Source organism: Protopterus annectens, chromosome 13.part0 (assembly GCF_019279795.1).
Source record: "Protopterus annectens isolate FY-2018-M chromosome 13.part0, PAN1.0, whole genome shotgun sequence".
Taxonomy (NCBI): Eukaryota; Metazoa; Chordata; order Ceratodontiformes; family Protopteridae; genus Protopterus; species Protopterus annectens.
Window position 1 is genome coordinate 1008423667 of NC_056747.1, and position 17046 is coordinate 1008440712.

Here is a 17046-nt window from a genome sequence, read left to right on the forward strand (position 1 = left end):
CTTGTAGCATCAGTGTGGTTATAGCAAGAGAGGAGTTAAGGAGAATCTTCGCAACTTTTCTTGTCTTTTGATATGATGGGTAACAAAAAAGGTAAGAAACGCTGTTGTGAATGGGTGTGTCTGTGTTTTTAAAGTATTTTAACTTATGGATTAAAAACATTCAGAAACTTATGAAATTCAATACTACTGCTATAAAAACACAGAAATATTCTCTAGTTCTGTAATATTAATCAAAAAACTCCTGCTTGTTTTATATAAGCATATCTTATGCACATGTACTTCCATAACAATTTATACTGCATCAAATTTCTCCTCAGTGTGTGATTTGTATATAAATGTATAACCAAAACATATTGAACAGCATTTTAAACAGTTACTCGGCAAAAAGACTTATTTCATCCTGAGCTGTTAAAGCAATTTAAACCTCTTCAGAAATTTAAATACATTTTATGTGATTAGTAATAACTCTTTCCACACCTACCATTATTTTTTAGTATCTTAAAGGCACACTACTTCTGTTGTAGATGAACGGATTGCTGTCTTTTATCAGGGATTTATACTGTCAGATGTGTCTCTGTCTAGATTTGCTTTTCCAGGTATTGACTTATTAATGGATTTCTACTGAATGCGTAGAATGTTGATGTCTGCTTAAGGTAGTGTTTATGAGGTGATTCTACAGACTTGTAGAGTTTCAATAAACAGAGAAAAGTGAAGTAGTCCATGCCTTGTCTGTAAATGCATGCTGAGATAAAGAGACAAGTTAAATGTGCCCTGGGCACAGAGGTTGTGTGATATACATCCACATCTCCAATTATATTTCCATAGAAATGGAAAACATTTACAGGAAAATGAACAGATAAAGAAACTGAACACTTCATTGTAAAGAAATGTCTCCAAATACAAGTATTATGTGTATATTCTGTTAAAATACAGTAATAGAAAGGTTTGCTTCATTAGTTACAAAATTCAGGATTATATTATAATTGGAATGTCAAAAGATATATTAGTACGTCTCGATGACTTACTAGATGTGGAAAGCTCTTCTTTCTGGTCACTGGCACCATCCAGCTAAAGCTATATAAATGTTTCTAACAAAGGATATCTTTTAAGTGGTTTTGGTGAATGAAATATGATATTCATTTTATTTCCTGGTGACCAGGTGCATGTGTCATAAAGCATATCAAAAGAAGAATAACACTCTAGCATGCTTGTTTGCTGCAGCAGAAAAATATTTGCAATCTGCAGAATCACAAGTTGCGCTGTTGTACAGCGTGGCCTCAGAACAGTAAGCCACAAATGTACAGAGGGAGACTGCATGAACAGATGCTGCACACAGAAAATTTTCAGGTGAACTCATTCACCTAACCTCTTGGATCAATAAACACAGTGTTCTGCTGTGTCCTTGTAAATTTGACTTCATTAAGTGTATTGCTGTAAATATCTCCTGATACTATTCTGGGGTAAAGTTGGGCACTTTCTTTCCCAAAACAGCCTCAAGCTGACTTGGAAGGGTTTCAGAGACTGCACATTTAGCCTATTCTATATTGCTTAAATGCAATACAGTGACATTATTTTGAGAAACCGTGGTAGAATTAATTGACCCTTCAGTGGCCAGTTTATACTCATCAGTGTTAATATGGCATACTGCATAATACCAGCCATAGTTATAAATACATAGCTAGGCTCAGTAAATATTTATAAGATAGCCAGGTACTGTCCAGCAGATCTAACTGTGCAGTGTGTCCTCATTCTAAAAGCATATCCCTTATGCCTTTAGCCACTGGTTCCCATGTCTGACTCAGAAATAGGCATATCAAGCAACAGAGTGTGCTATAACAGGGAACACAGAAGATCCACAGGCAGGAAATCATTGCAAATCCCATAGTACTCAACAATGGTATTAATAGTTAAATGATGATGATTATGATGATGATGATGATGGAAGAAATCTTTAAAGATACAAAAGGGGCAGCATTTTTCAACCTGTAGTACCCTTGATACAAATCAGTAGTACATCTGTTGCCGGCTATTCCTGCATACAACTCAGGTATAATAAAATAACTTTAAGGATACAATAAACAGATATTAAAATGCAATGCAAAAAAGAAAGATGCAGAAATAGTAAGAATTTACTTCTGTAAATAATTAACCCTAAGCTCTCAATATGTTAATAAAATCAGTAAATTCCTAATTTAAAAGTGCTACATTCATCCATCTACATTCTCTTTTTCCCATTTTTGCTGTGAGGTTGTGGTGTCACAGTGACAATCATCTAGAGCCAATATTCAAACCATAGAGTGGCTAGCCCTGCCATGGCTGTTCTTCTGTACTACACACTAACAAACATGCCCAACCACACCTATGGACAATTTAGTGTGTCTATTCTGCTTACTGCATGTCTTTGGAATGTGGGTAGAAACCAGAGCAAACTCACAGAAGGCACTTCAGCCGAGAATCAAACCAGAAAACCTCTTTCTGGAAGGTAACAATGTTACTTGCTGCACCGCTGCATCACCCAAAAATTACTACACTTACATACAAAATAAGTAATTTTCTAAAGCATTGTTTAATTCTGCACTGATTGCTGCAATAGTGAGTGCTGTGATTTGAGGTGACATGAGTGCATGTATTTGCTGTTGTGTGTGTAGGCATGGACAGGCCATTTAAGCCATTTTGTGCAAATTCATTCCAGAAGGATAGCATTTTGCTCAATTCAGGGGTAATAGTACAAATTCTGTTTCAAATGCTATATTGTATTCTATAACACTTGCACCTATTATGAGCGTAGCAGTGTGGAAGTTTGGTGTACAGATGTTTTTGGTTACATCCCTCCTTACTGTGCATTAATGCCTTGTAGTAATAGTACTGATGTGATGATCCTTATAAGAAGGTTCAACATCCCACAACCTCACAGCCAATAGAAATTATTTATGAAGATATTCTGCTACAGTATTGTACTGGTTGCCCTTAGTCTGTCCCTGCACCAGCAATTCAATTATTTCTCAGAAACAGCAGGATTTGTATGAATGATAGACAAGGCAGGGAGGGTGGCCTAATGATTAAGGTGTTTGCCTTACAAACAGAAGGTGCAGGGTTTGAGTCTCACATGGGATAATTGGCTAGGCTTAAAATGGCTCACAAGGGCAGTTAGCTTCGTACTAATCTATGAACAGATATCCCTAGAGATTTTCACAGATATGGTGTGAAAGAGGTTATGCTTGGATGACGTTCAGCATAAATTCAACTTCACTCTTCAGAAACTTTAAATAGTGGGCTAATATTGTTGATTTTTTATAAGCCTGTAGTTCTGTAGACAGCAGAGGAGTGCAAACATCAGTCAGCAACAAAACACGGTTCATGAAGGAGGAGAAGTTCTATCTTGTTTAGTATCCCTGGTAGTGAAAAGCATATTATACTGGTTTCTGTGACTCAACTCAGAAGAAAAATATAAACTATAGATTTGAAGTTGCTGACATTTACAATAAGGCATGCACTTCTTATTTAGGGATTGTATTGAAAGTTTACTTGCTTTGCAGTCCATAAATATAAGAAATTGCAACTGTTTACTTCTAATCTGTAAAAACAGCAATAGTAGACAAACAGTTTTATTAATAAAACATGTATATCAAAAGTGAGCCTTCTTGCTTCACATTCCCCAGGCTGAAAGGCAGTACATCAAATTTAGAAGTGAACATTTACCCATCAAGCAGTCTGAATCCAGATTCTTCTGTATACTTATCAGCTGTTGTATATAGAGCCTGATAACATCTGAGGAATAACTGAAGGGGAATGTGTCTTGTTGCCATACCTGTGACTGGAACTGCACTTGTATTATATTTGAACACAAGTGCAAAACTCTGCATAATCAAACTTGTGAGTATGAAATTAATTATAAGAACTAATTAGCAAACTAGTCTGTGCTAACTTTTTTTGTCTGTGTGCCCCCCCCCCCCCCAACTCTTGCCTGCCATCTGACTGATCAGTTCAGTTCTGCACACTTATTCTTAAATGGACAAGTGCCTCAGAAAAGTTGCCATTCCCTTAAAAGTTTTTTTGTTCTTGATCCTCTGATGGTCATCTAACACTACCCTCCCAGATCATCAGTTAATCCATTCTTTCCCCAGAGGTGAAAATTTTATTGTCCATTCATTTCTCTGGCCTATCAGCAGCAGGTGCCATCAACCATGCATCAGGACTAGAAATCTCTAACAAACCTCTCCCTGCAGAGGCTTGCAAGCTTTGCAGTTCCCGCTCACAGGGGGGTGCATGCATTCTACCACAAGTGTCACTCCCCCTCGTTATCACCATACTGCTGTTGTGCACCCTTGCTAGGTTCATTGTTTACTGTTGCAGGTGATATACCTGTGCTATATTTTGTTTTTATACTTTTATGGCCTTCTTTCAGTGTCCTGGAACTGGTGTCTAGGGCTGCTTGTATAACTCCTTTTACTTTAATGCCCCCAATACTATCCCTGGAGAATAAGACTGCACCAGTGGCAGGTTGGGAAGGGGAGATGAGGTGCAGAATAGCATCTAGGGGCATTACATATGCTGTTCTGCATGCTAGAGCATTTCTTTTATATGTCCTACTTAGGCATAGCTACTGACATAATTTGTATCAGCACCACATGTAATGCCAATTAACTTTACTGCCCCTCTTCAAACCCAAAATACTAACAGACATCTGTTTCAGTTTTTTAGTTTCACTGCCATCACCAGGATCATGTCCAGTCATGGGCAGAAGCCCCTCCCTAGCTGCCCCAGCATGGGAGAGATGCTAAAAAGCCACTCCTTCCCACTCCATCTTATAGATGTTGCCAATGCACACCTCTAAACTGTCCAGATTTTCACAGAATGTCCAGATTTTTCACTCATATTTTTGGCTTGTTCTTCATAAAATTTGTGTTTTTCTGGCAAATCATTGAGGATTGAAGTTACTAAATAATGAGAGAAATTTGAGTTTCACAATTCCTATCCTTCAGAAAATGCATGCTAACACATGACCTGTTATTCTACCAATGTTCTAAGTTTATAGTAGCAATATTTAAAATTTGTCCCTATTTTTAGGCCTTTGTCCCCCATTATTTTTGGGCTTTGACCAGATTTCTTGTGCTAAAAGGCTGAGAAGTATATGCCAATGTAGTGAGCCAAGCTGCCAGCTTTCTCCTAGGTTGGTTAAGCTAGTATTGACTGCTCAGTCCCACATTTCTCCATCCAGACCCTCCAGTGCCTGCACCACTTGTTGAATCAAGACGTCATCCATTTAAGCCACAGGGCCTGGGCCATCAAAAGGTTTTTGATGCTTGTCCTGATGCCCCTAATATACTCTGTACATGCTTATCTGTACTGCACAAGAATGAACTAACAGAAGCTGAAGGTTAGCCTGTGTGCAACCCATATAAACACTCTTAGGCATATTATTGTGACTTGCATTCATCCAGGTGTGGCATGGCACTACATGGAACAGCAGTCACCTAGCAAGACGGTGGCCATCAGATCTCTTAATGATGATTTACTTGAAAAAGGTTATGATCAGTTTTCAGTTTTCTCTTGACATTAAATATTCTGGTTCAAAAACAATAGAAAAAATTACATTTTCTTTACTATTCAGTTCTATTTCTATCAGTAAAATACATTTTCATCAGCACCAATATAGCATGGGTTAAAATGACAGAATAATACAAAATGAAACTATTTTGAATAGGACTGGTAACTGAACAAATGGATGAAATTGAGGTCCTTAGAGTAAAGATTGTTGAGCAGTTATTTTGAACCAGTCATATGGGAACATTCTTCAGCTATTCATAAAACAAATCAGGAGAGAAAGCATGTGCCTGTCTGCAGTGCTTGGGGTTCCAAAAATATAGTTATATGTTTTTCTTTCTCATGTCTTACTTCATGTGTGTGAAAGAAACAATGTAATTTGCAATCTTTTGTTTAATCTTTATGGTCTGCAGACACTTTATTGTAAGTTTTAGACTGTTTGACCATTAGGTTGTGCCCATTATATGAAGCAACAGCTTATATGACAACTGCAGTAATGTGTTGTCAGTAGAAGGGTGGTAGGGGTATTGAATTATGGTACAACTACAATGAACTATGTAACTCATTAACCACTAATACCTGTTGTTCCATTTTGGCGCTGTAGTGTCAATGTGTACATAGATTTCTGTGTGGCTAATTGTGTGGTAACGAAAAGTGAATCTTCAACAGTCACTTTCAAGTTTGATGTTGAGTCCTGAAACCAATGAAACTATAGCAGTTAAAAAAAAATCCCTTCTAACTGACTAGGTGTTTGTAAAAGCTATTCTGACTGATAGCAGAACACATTAGGCAGTTTGGCAAGAAGTACAGATTACATCATTCGCGAAAAAGTCCCAGTGATTGCAAATAAAAGCCTATAAAAGTCTATAATGCATAATGTGTAGAATTTTCTTATATAGTATGTACAGGAACAGGAACAAAAGAAACACTGCAAAAAATGATTTAAATCATTTAAAGTAGTAGTAGTGCTTTTCTGGCATTGTTTGAATTGTGGTTGTTATACTTCTGGCATAATCAATCTGCTAAGTTAGAAAATTAATAGATCAAACCAAAATGCCTGACCCAGTACAATTACTATAATAGCAGTAGCACTGATCTGCCAGGAAAGAAGAGGAATATGTTTTGCATGGGATGTAGCTTGTTGCTAGTGTAGAACAAAATGCAGCCAGTACAATATTACAGCCACCTGAACAACTTGTTTATGCTCAGGAGTGGAGCCCACACAGCTCCATGTACCTTGTTTGCTGTTTTATATTCTCCCAAAGCTGAGAATTAAACATTGAAATCAAGTAACTGAAGTAAAACTGCTACTTAGTTGGATATGTGCAAGTAATCATCAGTCCTACAGCTCCCTTAATATTACTTCTACGGAGTCCACACTGACCATTTCAACATGCATGGTACACCCAAATTATGCGCACTGTTGTGTTTACAGATGCCAGGAAATGTTATAAATGGCCATAGAAAGCAACATAAATAAATAAATAAAATCAAAATAAAACTATATTACTGGCACTGATATTTTTTGAGATTCTTTTTGTGCTACTTCAGATCAGAGGTTTATAAATTAATTAAGTTAGTTCTAAAAAATACTACACACCATCACATTATCACCACAGTTCAGAAAGGAAAGAAAATAAGTATAGTGACATTTTTTTGTTGTTGCTATTGTTTTGTTTTTTTTTGTTTTGCTTGTAGGGGAATGTTGGTTTCATGCAAACCAGGTCTCATGATAAGGTGAAGAAGTCTATTTAAAGTATGTCACTGCAAGCTTTCAATACAAAAAAAAAGTTTCTGTCAATGGCTCCATCCCCCACTCTCCCTTTCAGGAGAATATCCCTTGCATTCCCTCTCTTAGTCAAGCAATAATGCCTGACAGGGTTTCTGTTAATGTGTAATTAATGGCCGCCCAGGGGTGTTATGAGGCCTGCGGCTTTGGGCCTCTACACCCCTAGAAGGGCATTAATTACACATTAATACACACCCTGAAGGACATTATTGCACTGAGAGAATGGGCTCTCTAATAAAATTGTTGTGATTTACTTACTGATTTATATTTTGTTGTTATATACTGCGGTGGTGGTGCTGCAGTAGCGTTGTCGCCTCACAGTAAGACGTTGTCCTGTTCGATTCTCAGCTAGAGCGTCTTCTGTGTGGAGACATGCATGAATGGGCTTACCTTCGTTGAAGGTTGTGCATCAGGGTCGGCAACTCGGCACGTAAAAATCTACTGCCAATCATTAGCGGACCGGAGTTCCGCTGTGGTGACCCCTAACCAGGAAAAGCCGAAAGATACAACATTACTATATTATTTTGTTATTTAAATATAGGGTCATAGGTTCATAGGTAGGTACTAGGCTATCTGCCTGAAGGCATTTATAAGCATAGCCAAAATGTGTTGGCTTTCGCTGCCCCCTTAGATTAGTTCCCTGTGCCTCTGTCCAGCAGAGCCACTGAAGTGATCCCCGGTGTAAACTTTCTGTTTCTCAACCACTCGTCAAGGTTTCTCTTGAAGAGTGCTAGTGAGGAGCTCTGCCTAATGTAGATTGGAATCTTGCTCCAAAGCATGGGAAGTCTCTGGGACAGGAATCTATCCCTACAGCACGTCCTATTTATTGTTGTGGTGAGGTTTAGATCCCTAGAGTGTGTGGCTCGAGGGAATAAGGTTTTCTTTAGGTGGAGCATGTACATCAATTCTGGGTTGGACATGGCCTTGTATGTCAGGCAGAGATCACCTCTGAGCAGGCGGCATGCAACCGAGTACAGCTGGAGTTTCTTCAGTCGAGCTGCATAGGGCATCTGTTTGAGGCCAGTGATCCTCTTGGTGAAGTACTTCTGTGGTCTTTCCAGCTGTTGCAGGTGTCTTGTAAGTTACATCCCAAATGGGGCGTTGTACTCTATGATGGGTCTGATGAGTGATGAGTAGAGGGGCACAATGACCTCTTTTGATCTGGATGCAAACCCTGTTGTGATTAGGTGGGCCACATAGAAGGATTTTCTAACCACTTTGGCAATGTGATTATCAAAGGAGAGATTACTATCTACTTGGGTCCCCAGATCCCTTATTATATTTTCCATATTTAGGGGACTACCACCTATGTGGTAGTTTGTGGGTACTTTGTTAATTCCAAAGGGAATAACTATGCACTTTTTGGCATTTAGCTTGAGGCCATGATTTTGACACCTGTTATCCGTCTCAGAGCGACCCTTTTAGAAGATGTCTGTGTCAGCCGGTGAGTCAATTATAGCCCCTAGTTTGCAGTCGTCTGCGAACTTGGTCCGCCATAGTCCTCCTGTGCTTGTCTGTACCTCTGAGAAGTATATGCCGAACAGGAGGGGTCCTAGGATGAGCCCTGGGGAACGCCACTTATAACCGGTTTAGAGTCAGATTTAGCATATATATATATATATATATATATATATATACATTTTTTTATGTAAAATAGTTCCTCCTCCTAATCTTTCAAAGTTGCTGTAGTATATGTAAATGATGTTAAAAATAACTAGATATTTGCTTTGTTTTTTGGTCCTTTACTGCTAAACTGGTTTCTTGCCAGTCATTGGGGACTGAAGTCACTAAATAATGACATACATTTGACTTTCAAACTTTATTTCCCTCAGAAAATTCATGTTAACTCAAATCTTGTTATTTAACTTACTTTTTAATATTTTTAAGTATGAGATTTAAAATCTGTTCTTATTTTTGAGCCTTTACTTCAGGCTTTATCCAGATTTCTTGAGCTGAAAGGTTGAGAGGTATGCAAGCCTCTTATCTGCTGCTGCCAGTGGACCATCGATCTCACTGCCTCTCCCTCTCTCACATAGACCCCCCCCCACACACACACACACACACGCACACACACACATACACATGCACTTCAGAAAATGCATGCTAACACAAGTCCTCTTATTGAAGCAACTTTGTGATTTTTTTAATAGGAATATGCTCCTGTTTTGAGCCTTTGTTCTCCCTTTATTTTAGGTTTTATTCAGTTAACTGGATCTAAGCGGTGAGGTATGTAAACCTCCTGAATGCTGCTGCTGCCAGTGTTGCATCGCTCTCATGCTTCACGCTCTCTCATTCACACACAACTAGCTTTCATGCATGCAAGCACGCATGAAACACATAGAGACAGAAACAAACACACACAAAAACAGAAACATGTATGCACACACACGCCCACTCACACAGGCTTTTTCTGTTATATTCAGTTTTATACTCCCTAAACAGCAAAAGCACTGCTCAGCAAATGTAATCGATCGATCTCGCTTTCACTCACATGCATACATACACTTACACAAACACAAACACAAAGACAAACACACACACACACACACACACACACACACACACACACACACACACACACACACACACACACACATTTTTTCTTTTAATTTTCTTTTTTTTTCTTTACATTTTACACTTGCTAAACACCAGAAGCACTGCTTAGTAAGCGTAAAATAATGGTAGCAGTTATTTTTTTTCTCTCTGAGCTCCATTGCACCTTGATATGCTGCCATGAAACGGCAGACTTGTTTTTCAGCGGGAATTACTTGTACATTAATACCCTGCTGGAGAACGTTCATTCTCCAGTCAGGGTGCTAATGTACAGTTTGCCCATTCTCTAAGTACGATTAGTTCTGATTGCAATATATCTGGGGAGAGCACGTGCAGCATACGACTGACTAAATACCTCCCCTTATTTATAATACATTCTTAGGTTACTGCATCTCGGAAAGAAGTAACAGCGACCCTCACAGTCAGCAGCTACAAAATGGGATTTGAATATTTACTCTTTATGAAACCATGCAAAGCTCTTTATTCATGCTAATTAATAAGTGTATTATGTTTCTTACCACTTCTGCCATGGCAGTACTGTTTACAAGGAAAGTCTAGGTGATAATGTCATTTAAAATATTATACCTGACAATGACAGTGTTTCCACTTTCTATGGTTTGTTGTCATGTCCCATAAGTTTTGTGTCTGAATGACATACGGAAAGCATGCCACAGATATCAAAACAGAAAACATTCTGCATTATTGGTACATGAAAATTAGCCAGGTTTACCATAGGAATGTCATACATGATTAGTATGATTAGTATGTTCCAGCTATGCAGTTTTTCTAATCAGCAACTGGAACATTTGCATAATTTCTAAACTCAGTAAATGGGACTGTAGTTTCTTTTCCTTACAGAAATTTTGGTATTGTCACAGCTGTACTGTCCCCAGATGAACGGTTCATCCATTTCATGAATTGGTCTAAGGACCAAATGAGAAAGCAGTGCACAAGCTACTGTATACTGGCCTATCAGTGGGCCTCGTTAACTTATAGTCATGTTCAGACAAGGGGCAGTTCTCAGTAGAAAAGTGCACGATAATTGATGCCAATTGATGATGTGTACAAAAATGGTGGCATCCAGAAACAGTCAAGGTATTCCAGTGTTTTGGATCTCTCAAAGATTTGTCCTTTCTTGATTATTTGTGGTTCTCCTTGCCTCCTAAAAAAAAGAATTCAGAGTTTTGGTGACAGTGTCAAGTAACTGTTTTGACCCCTATGTTATATACAATTATAGCTGAGCACTAGATCACAGAACCCCTGAACATGTATACATAAAAGTGTGTGATTGCACTACATCACAGGCATTCCTAAATTCAAGGGGAAGGCTTCAAACCAGTATGTACTAACAAAGATATATGTGGGGTGTAAGTTATGGCAGTGTGGTCAAAACAAAAGGGACAAGCATTAAACATATGTTAAGCAAATCTGCTGTCTAAGGATTGACGGCGTATTTACTGCAAAAGGAAGTTGGTATTCTGGTAAACCAAGCATCACAGATCAGCCAGAAGTCTGAGTTTCTATGATATGAAAGGCTGCAGATAATAAGTTTGAGTGACAGCACCACAAGTCATACCTTAGTGGTTTAGATTAATGAAACCTCAAGCCAGGAGTTGTTTCCTGCTGTGCACTTTGCATGATCCTATTACTGCAACACAATGGTGAAGTTATTTACATTGGGTGTAATCAAGGCAGAATACCTGACTCTGTTAAAACAAATCTGGCAAGTTACATGGGGGTTCCTGTTGAAATTCCAGGGACAGCAGATTTAGGCTTTGGCATAGCAGCACTACATATGTGAATATGGAGATATTTACAGTCTAAAGTCCAAAGCTGTGGTATCTCAGAACATCCTATTTCTTTGGGGTACACCAATCTCAGAGTTTTCTTACATAAAAAGCAGGGGTAGGCTGTGACCTCCACACTAGGGATGCAGGATGACAAAGACTCCATGCAAAAATTATTTAACGGTATCACAGTGAGTTCTGGCATTTGTTGTATTTCTCTTCAAGCTGCAGTTTATTTTTCAAAGTTACATGATTTGCAGTTATGGGTACTACAATTCTAACATGGAGTATTAGATTCTTAGCTCCTGCAGCCTTTTCCATTTCTTTATAAAATAAATGTGCCCTGAAGACTTAATGTCTCCTAGTTACAGAAAAATAGCTTCACTATGCCTAACCAAAGGAAACATGGTAGTTTAAACTTACTTACAGCCTTCTACATCTTTCTCAAATGAAAGTTCAGACCAGGCATAGGTCCCAGGGACAATGTAGTGCTTCAACAGGTATTCACACTGAACAGGCAAACCTTTCAACAGTCCACAACTTCCCAGAATGCCCAGATTTGTGCCTCAAATTTTTGGTCTGTTCTGCATAACATTTTGTTTTTTTCTGACTAATCATTGAGGACTGAAGTCAATAAATAATGTCAGACATCTGAGTTTCAGACTTTATATCCTTCAGAGACTCCATGCTAACACAAAACCTGTTATTCTAACAATTTTTTGAATTTATAAGAGCAATATTTAAAATTTGTCCCCATTTTGGACCTTTGCCCCCCATTATTTTTTGTTTTTGTCCAGATTTCTTGTGCTATGAAGTTGAGAGGAATAATCCAAGTCCCTCAACTAATGCTTTATTATACTTTATACAGTACCTGCTTTGTGTGACATTGCCAGGATACATATTAGCTTCTTCCTATCTCCTCCAGGTTATGAGCTGTGGTGTCACGTTTACCCTGCTTTCTTAAATGGGAGCAGATGTAATTACCAGACCTCTTACCTTCCTCATTAATTTGTTAGTTAAGATGGGAAAATATCCTTCTGGTGAAAGCACGTTCTCATCCATTTTCTCACAAGACTCACAGTCATCTCTCTAGACTTCAGACTACATTAAAAAAGCTAGGATACCGTTTTCCCCAAAAACTGGGAAAAAAAGGATTGGTGGTGATGATGATGATGGTGATGGTTCCCCTCAAAATGGCTTTAGAAAAGTATTTAATACCATTACGGACATTTCTTAGTGATAATCTCTATCTACAGCAGCATGGTCAAATAATCTGTAACTGGAACCTTGTTTGCTGACCTGGAAACAGCATCTAACCTTGGATCCATAAGTTCTTACTAAGCATAAGGCTAAGGAAACCATTGAGAAGCTCAATCATATCACCCAGAACTTGCGGGAAGCTAACAATGTCCACCATTAAGTAGACATATTCCAAATATCCCCAGTGAAAATTAATAGATAAGACATCCAGTCATGCAGACTGGTTTTAAAGGTTGTTAGGGAAGTGTTCTACTTCATGGGTTAGGTAACTGCCATTCCATGTTTAGGTTTAGATCTCTACAGTGTCTGTTTGCTTTACCATTGGTCCTAGTTCTGTGAAGAGGTCATTCATAATATGGAAGGTTAAGCAGAGAACACCCTTAAGGGGTCTATATGACACTGAGTAGAGGGATAGGACTTTTAGCTCATCAGCGTAGCTAAATGTACTGAGACATGAGAACTGTTTGGTGAGAAAACATTAGGGTGTCTCAGAGTGGTTTAGGTGGTTAGTTGAGGTACATGCAAAAGGGTGCATTATAGGCAAATGGTGGACTTAATGAGAGATGAATAAAGTGGGACTATAAGTTCTTTCAACCTTGAGGAGATAACATGAATGAGAAGTTGTTCAAGACAGAAGCATTTTCTAATCACCACAGAGACGTGATGATCAAAAGAGAATCTGTTATCAACACAGGTGCCCAAATTCCTGATGACTCTGTCAAATTTAAGTGGAATGTTATCTGGATCATAAGAAGTAGCGATGTTAGGTTTATCAAAGGAAACTACATTGCATTTCTTGGTGTTAGGGAGGATTAGATAACTGTCCACATCAGCAAACTTGGTTAGCCAAAGTCCATTGATATCCGCTTTCATGTCAGATAGATATTTATACCAAAGAGGAAGGGGCTCAGGAAATAGCCCTGTAGGACACCACTGATAACATTTTTCTGTTTAAATCAAATACCTCCAACCTTAACGGTATGGATTTTGTCAAACAGCTAATTACTTTTGAAGTAAACTATACATGAGTTAAATTTCCCCCCACTAATCAGCTGTATACCTTTTGGCCATGAACTAGAGTTGACTGGTATATGAGAGATTGTAGCCTTCCAACAAATAAGCTAGCCTGCCCGTCTGTGTTTTCTGCATGATGTCTCTTACCTCTGCATTCGGCTGTTTTTGAAGAAACCATATTTCAGTGCTGCTACCAGACCAATGACCTTTGTCTCACCTGTCCTATTTAGTCAAAGAAATTAACAATTAAAGCAGTACAGCAATTCTTGGTTAAATTCACTTTTATTATATTTCTTAATATCTTTTGGTCTGGCTTTAGCCTCTGACATTGTATAACAGCAGGAGTGACACTAAGAACCATATAATGCCCTGTTTGTGTAACAGCTGATAAGTACAAAGTCCACTCTTTTTCTCTTCATCTTTCTTTGGCTGTTGAGCAAAGCCCTGCTGATTTGTTGATGGAATAACCTGAACTAATCTATATGTCTATGTGTCTAATATGGAGGAGGCAGGGAGGAGAATGTACCATACCTTCCATATGTTATAGACTACCAGAACCCTACCTCTTGCATGCAGTATACAGGACAATATTTGAAACTTCATCTGACTGTTGACAGGAAACTACTGAATTGGAAAGGCCCACACGTGAGATGTAATACAAAATAATTATGCTACTTGTGTTTTTTGTAGGATGCACCCATCCCAAAAATAGTTCAGTAGCTTTTAAGGAACTGGTCTGTACTGCTCCACAGCTCTGTTTGCCTTTTATTATCTGTAAAATCTGAGCAGTCAATGTATTTAAGAAATACCTGGTTGAAAAACATGAAAGGATGTTATGAAACTGGCTCAGATCTTTGGCAAAACAGTACTGCCGATGGATCTTCCAAGCAGCAGTGAGTACTGTCAGGAGAGAAAGATGAACAGAGAGACAGAGCAAGAGCGATCTTTTCTGCTCTGCTGCCTACTTCATAGGTTCATAGATTAGTACTAGGCTAACTGCCCTTGCGAGCCATTTTAAGCCTAGCCAATTATCCTCTGTGAGATTCAAACCCTGTACGTTGTGTTTGTAAGGCAAACACCTTAACCATTAGGCCACCCTCCCAACTCTTACTTAAAGGTAAGAACCATACAGCTCTTCTATGCAGGGATGTGACTTCCGAGGAATAAGTGCATGCAATCTTACTTAGTTTCTATTAACCAAGTAATACTTTCTGGGTGGCATCCTTTACCTTCAGCCTTTCATAATCAGATCACACAACAGCAGTCTTGTGAAACCCTGAATCTTAACTACTGTGCTGCTCTGTCATTAAGCATCCTCTCATCTCATGCTCTTTCCATGACTTGTTATTGAAAACCTGGACTTTTAAAGTATAAACATTTCTTAGTAATATACTCTACTTCTGTAGTGCTACACCAATTAAACAGTAAAATATGAAGGTAGTAGAAGGGGGCAAGTGTGCGCAACAGTTCTACTTCTGTATGGTAATGAGCTCTAACTGCTTTCCATAACAATATGGGTGTAAAAGCTACCACATGGTAATGTTAGTGTTTTGGAAAGATGTGGGCTTAGAGAAGCATTCTCTATGTTGTATTGGCTCAACACAAACAGCTGCCTGACATCTATGAGACAGGCAGGAAGAGATGCACTCTCAGAATGGATTTTGAACACTGACAAAAATATTAATGAAACACTGTCATAAGCAGGTTGTACAGAACACAGTCTGTGCAGTGAGTATCTTTGGCTTGGTGCGCAGTTTGCAGAATACTTAGGATGAGAAGATAAAACAATGCTTGATGACATCAGAACATCTAAGCTCTTTGATTTTCATTTTTCATTTGATGAACATGACACACAATGAAAACAACATTATCTTCTATGATCTCCACCCTCTCTAGTTATTCTCTAACAAATAATGTCCACATAGTGCATGAATATAGGGACACTTCTTACTGGCATCTATTGTTTTATCTTTTAAGACATAATTATGCAGGTTAATTTTTCTTACATCCTATCGTGATGCTTTTATTAACTTCTTGTTAAATACTATTAATAAGCCAAGTTAGTTTCATACTCCCACCCTTTTTAGAGTAAAAACATCAGGCATTGAGTCACACTTTCCCTTCACATGAACATGTAGCTGCATTTCCAAGCACAGATGCTAAATAATAGTGTTACTGTTTTTATGAGCAAAATCATTTAACACAGGTGGAGGTAAGTGACTTATTGTTTTGATTCAGAATAATAAACTAAACCTACGCTGAACTAAAAAGTTATTTTCCTGACGGAAATATGTTTTTAAAGTGATTTCACTGCTATTACTTTAAACCCTTACCTGAGTATTGCACTGTCTCTGAATGGCAGTCTAACAGTTAATAGAGTACAGTACCTTTACCAGTCATTTCGGGTTCATATTAGAACAACGAAAACGCATTTCGGTGAATGCGTTTTCATCTACACCTAAACAGCGAAGCAGCTGTTCAGTGAAATCTTTCTCTGGGAAAGATGTCACTTGACCGCTTTGTTGCTTTGCCATGTTCTGCACTGTAGTGTGGTCTCAGAGATTCCCTTATCTGGTATAGCTCCCGAGCATAAATGTGCAACAGTTACTGACCTTACTGTTAGGGTGCGGGTTAAGGTAAGTGCATATGTTTTAAGTTAAGTGTGTATGTGTTTGGAAATGTTTACTGTTTTTTTTTTTTTTTTTGGTTGGAACACTGATTTCTTTCCCTAGGAAAGAAATCACTGTTCTGAGGTGTCAGCATTTTCAGTTTCGCTGAAATAGGGTCGATGAAACATCGTTCGCTGTTTTAAGCATTCAGTGTTGTAATATAGACCCGTCATTTCTACAGCCCAACCAACAGTCTACTGCAGAGAATAATAGCATCTGTGGCCTCAGCAGCTAGTGGTAAAGTCACTGAAGAGTGGTCACTTTTGCTGACACTACATATAATTCTGCCTACACACGTGAGGCATATTAAGTGCAGTCTCAATGTATTCTAAAATAGTTAGACCCATTTTTTAACAATGAAGGTTGAATTTAATACAAGCTAAACTTCTTTTGAAAAGGTTTCTTCCAAGTTTTTCATTTCCTGTAAAAG

At 38.4% G+C, this 17046-nt stretch overlaps 1 protein-coding gene across 2 annotated transcripts in view; it reads left to right on the forward strand.

The window, feature by feature from the left end:
* Positions 1–17046, forward strand: part of CCR7 (C-C motif chemokine receptor 7) — a 115175-nt gene that overhangs the window by 41 nt on the left and 98088 nt on the right. For both annotated transcript variants that reach the window (XM_044055004.1, XM_044055005.1), the window contains exon 1: positions 1–91. This exon is cut by the window's left edge and continues 41 nt beyond it. In XM_044055004.1, coding sequence (XP_043910939.1) covers positions 73–91 — 19 coding nt within the window. In that variant the 5' untranslated portion in view covers positions 1–72. The remainder of the gene's footprint in view (positions 92–17046) is intronic.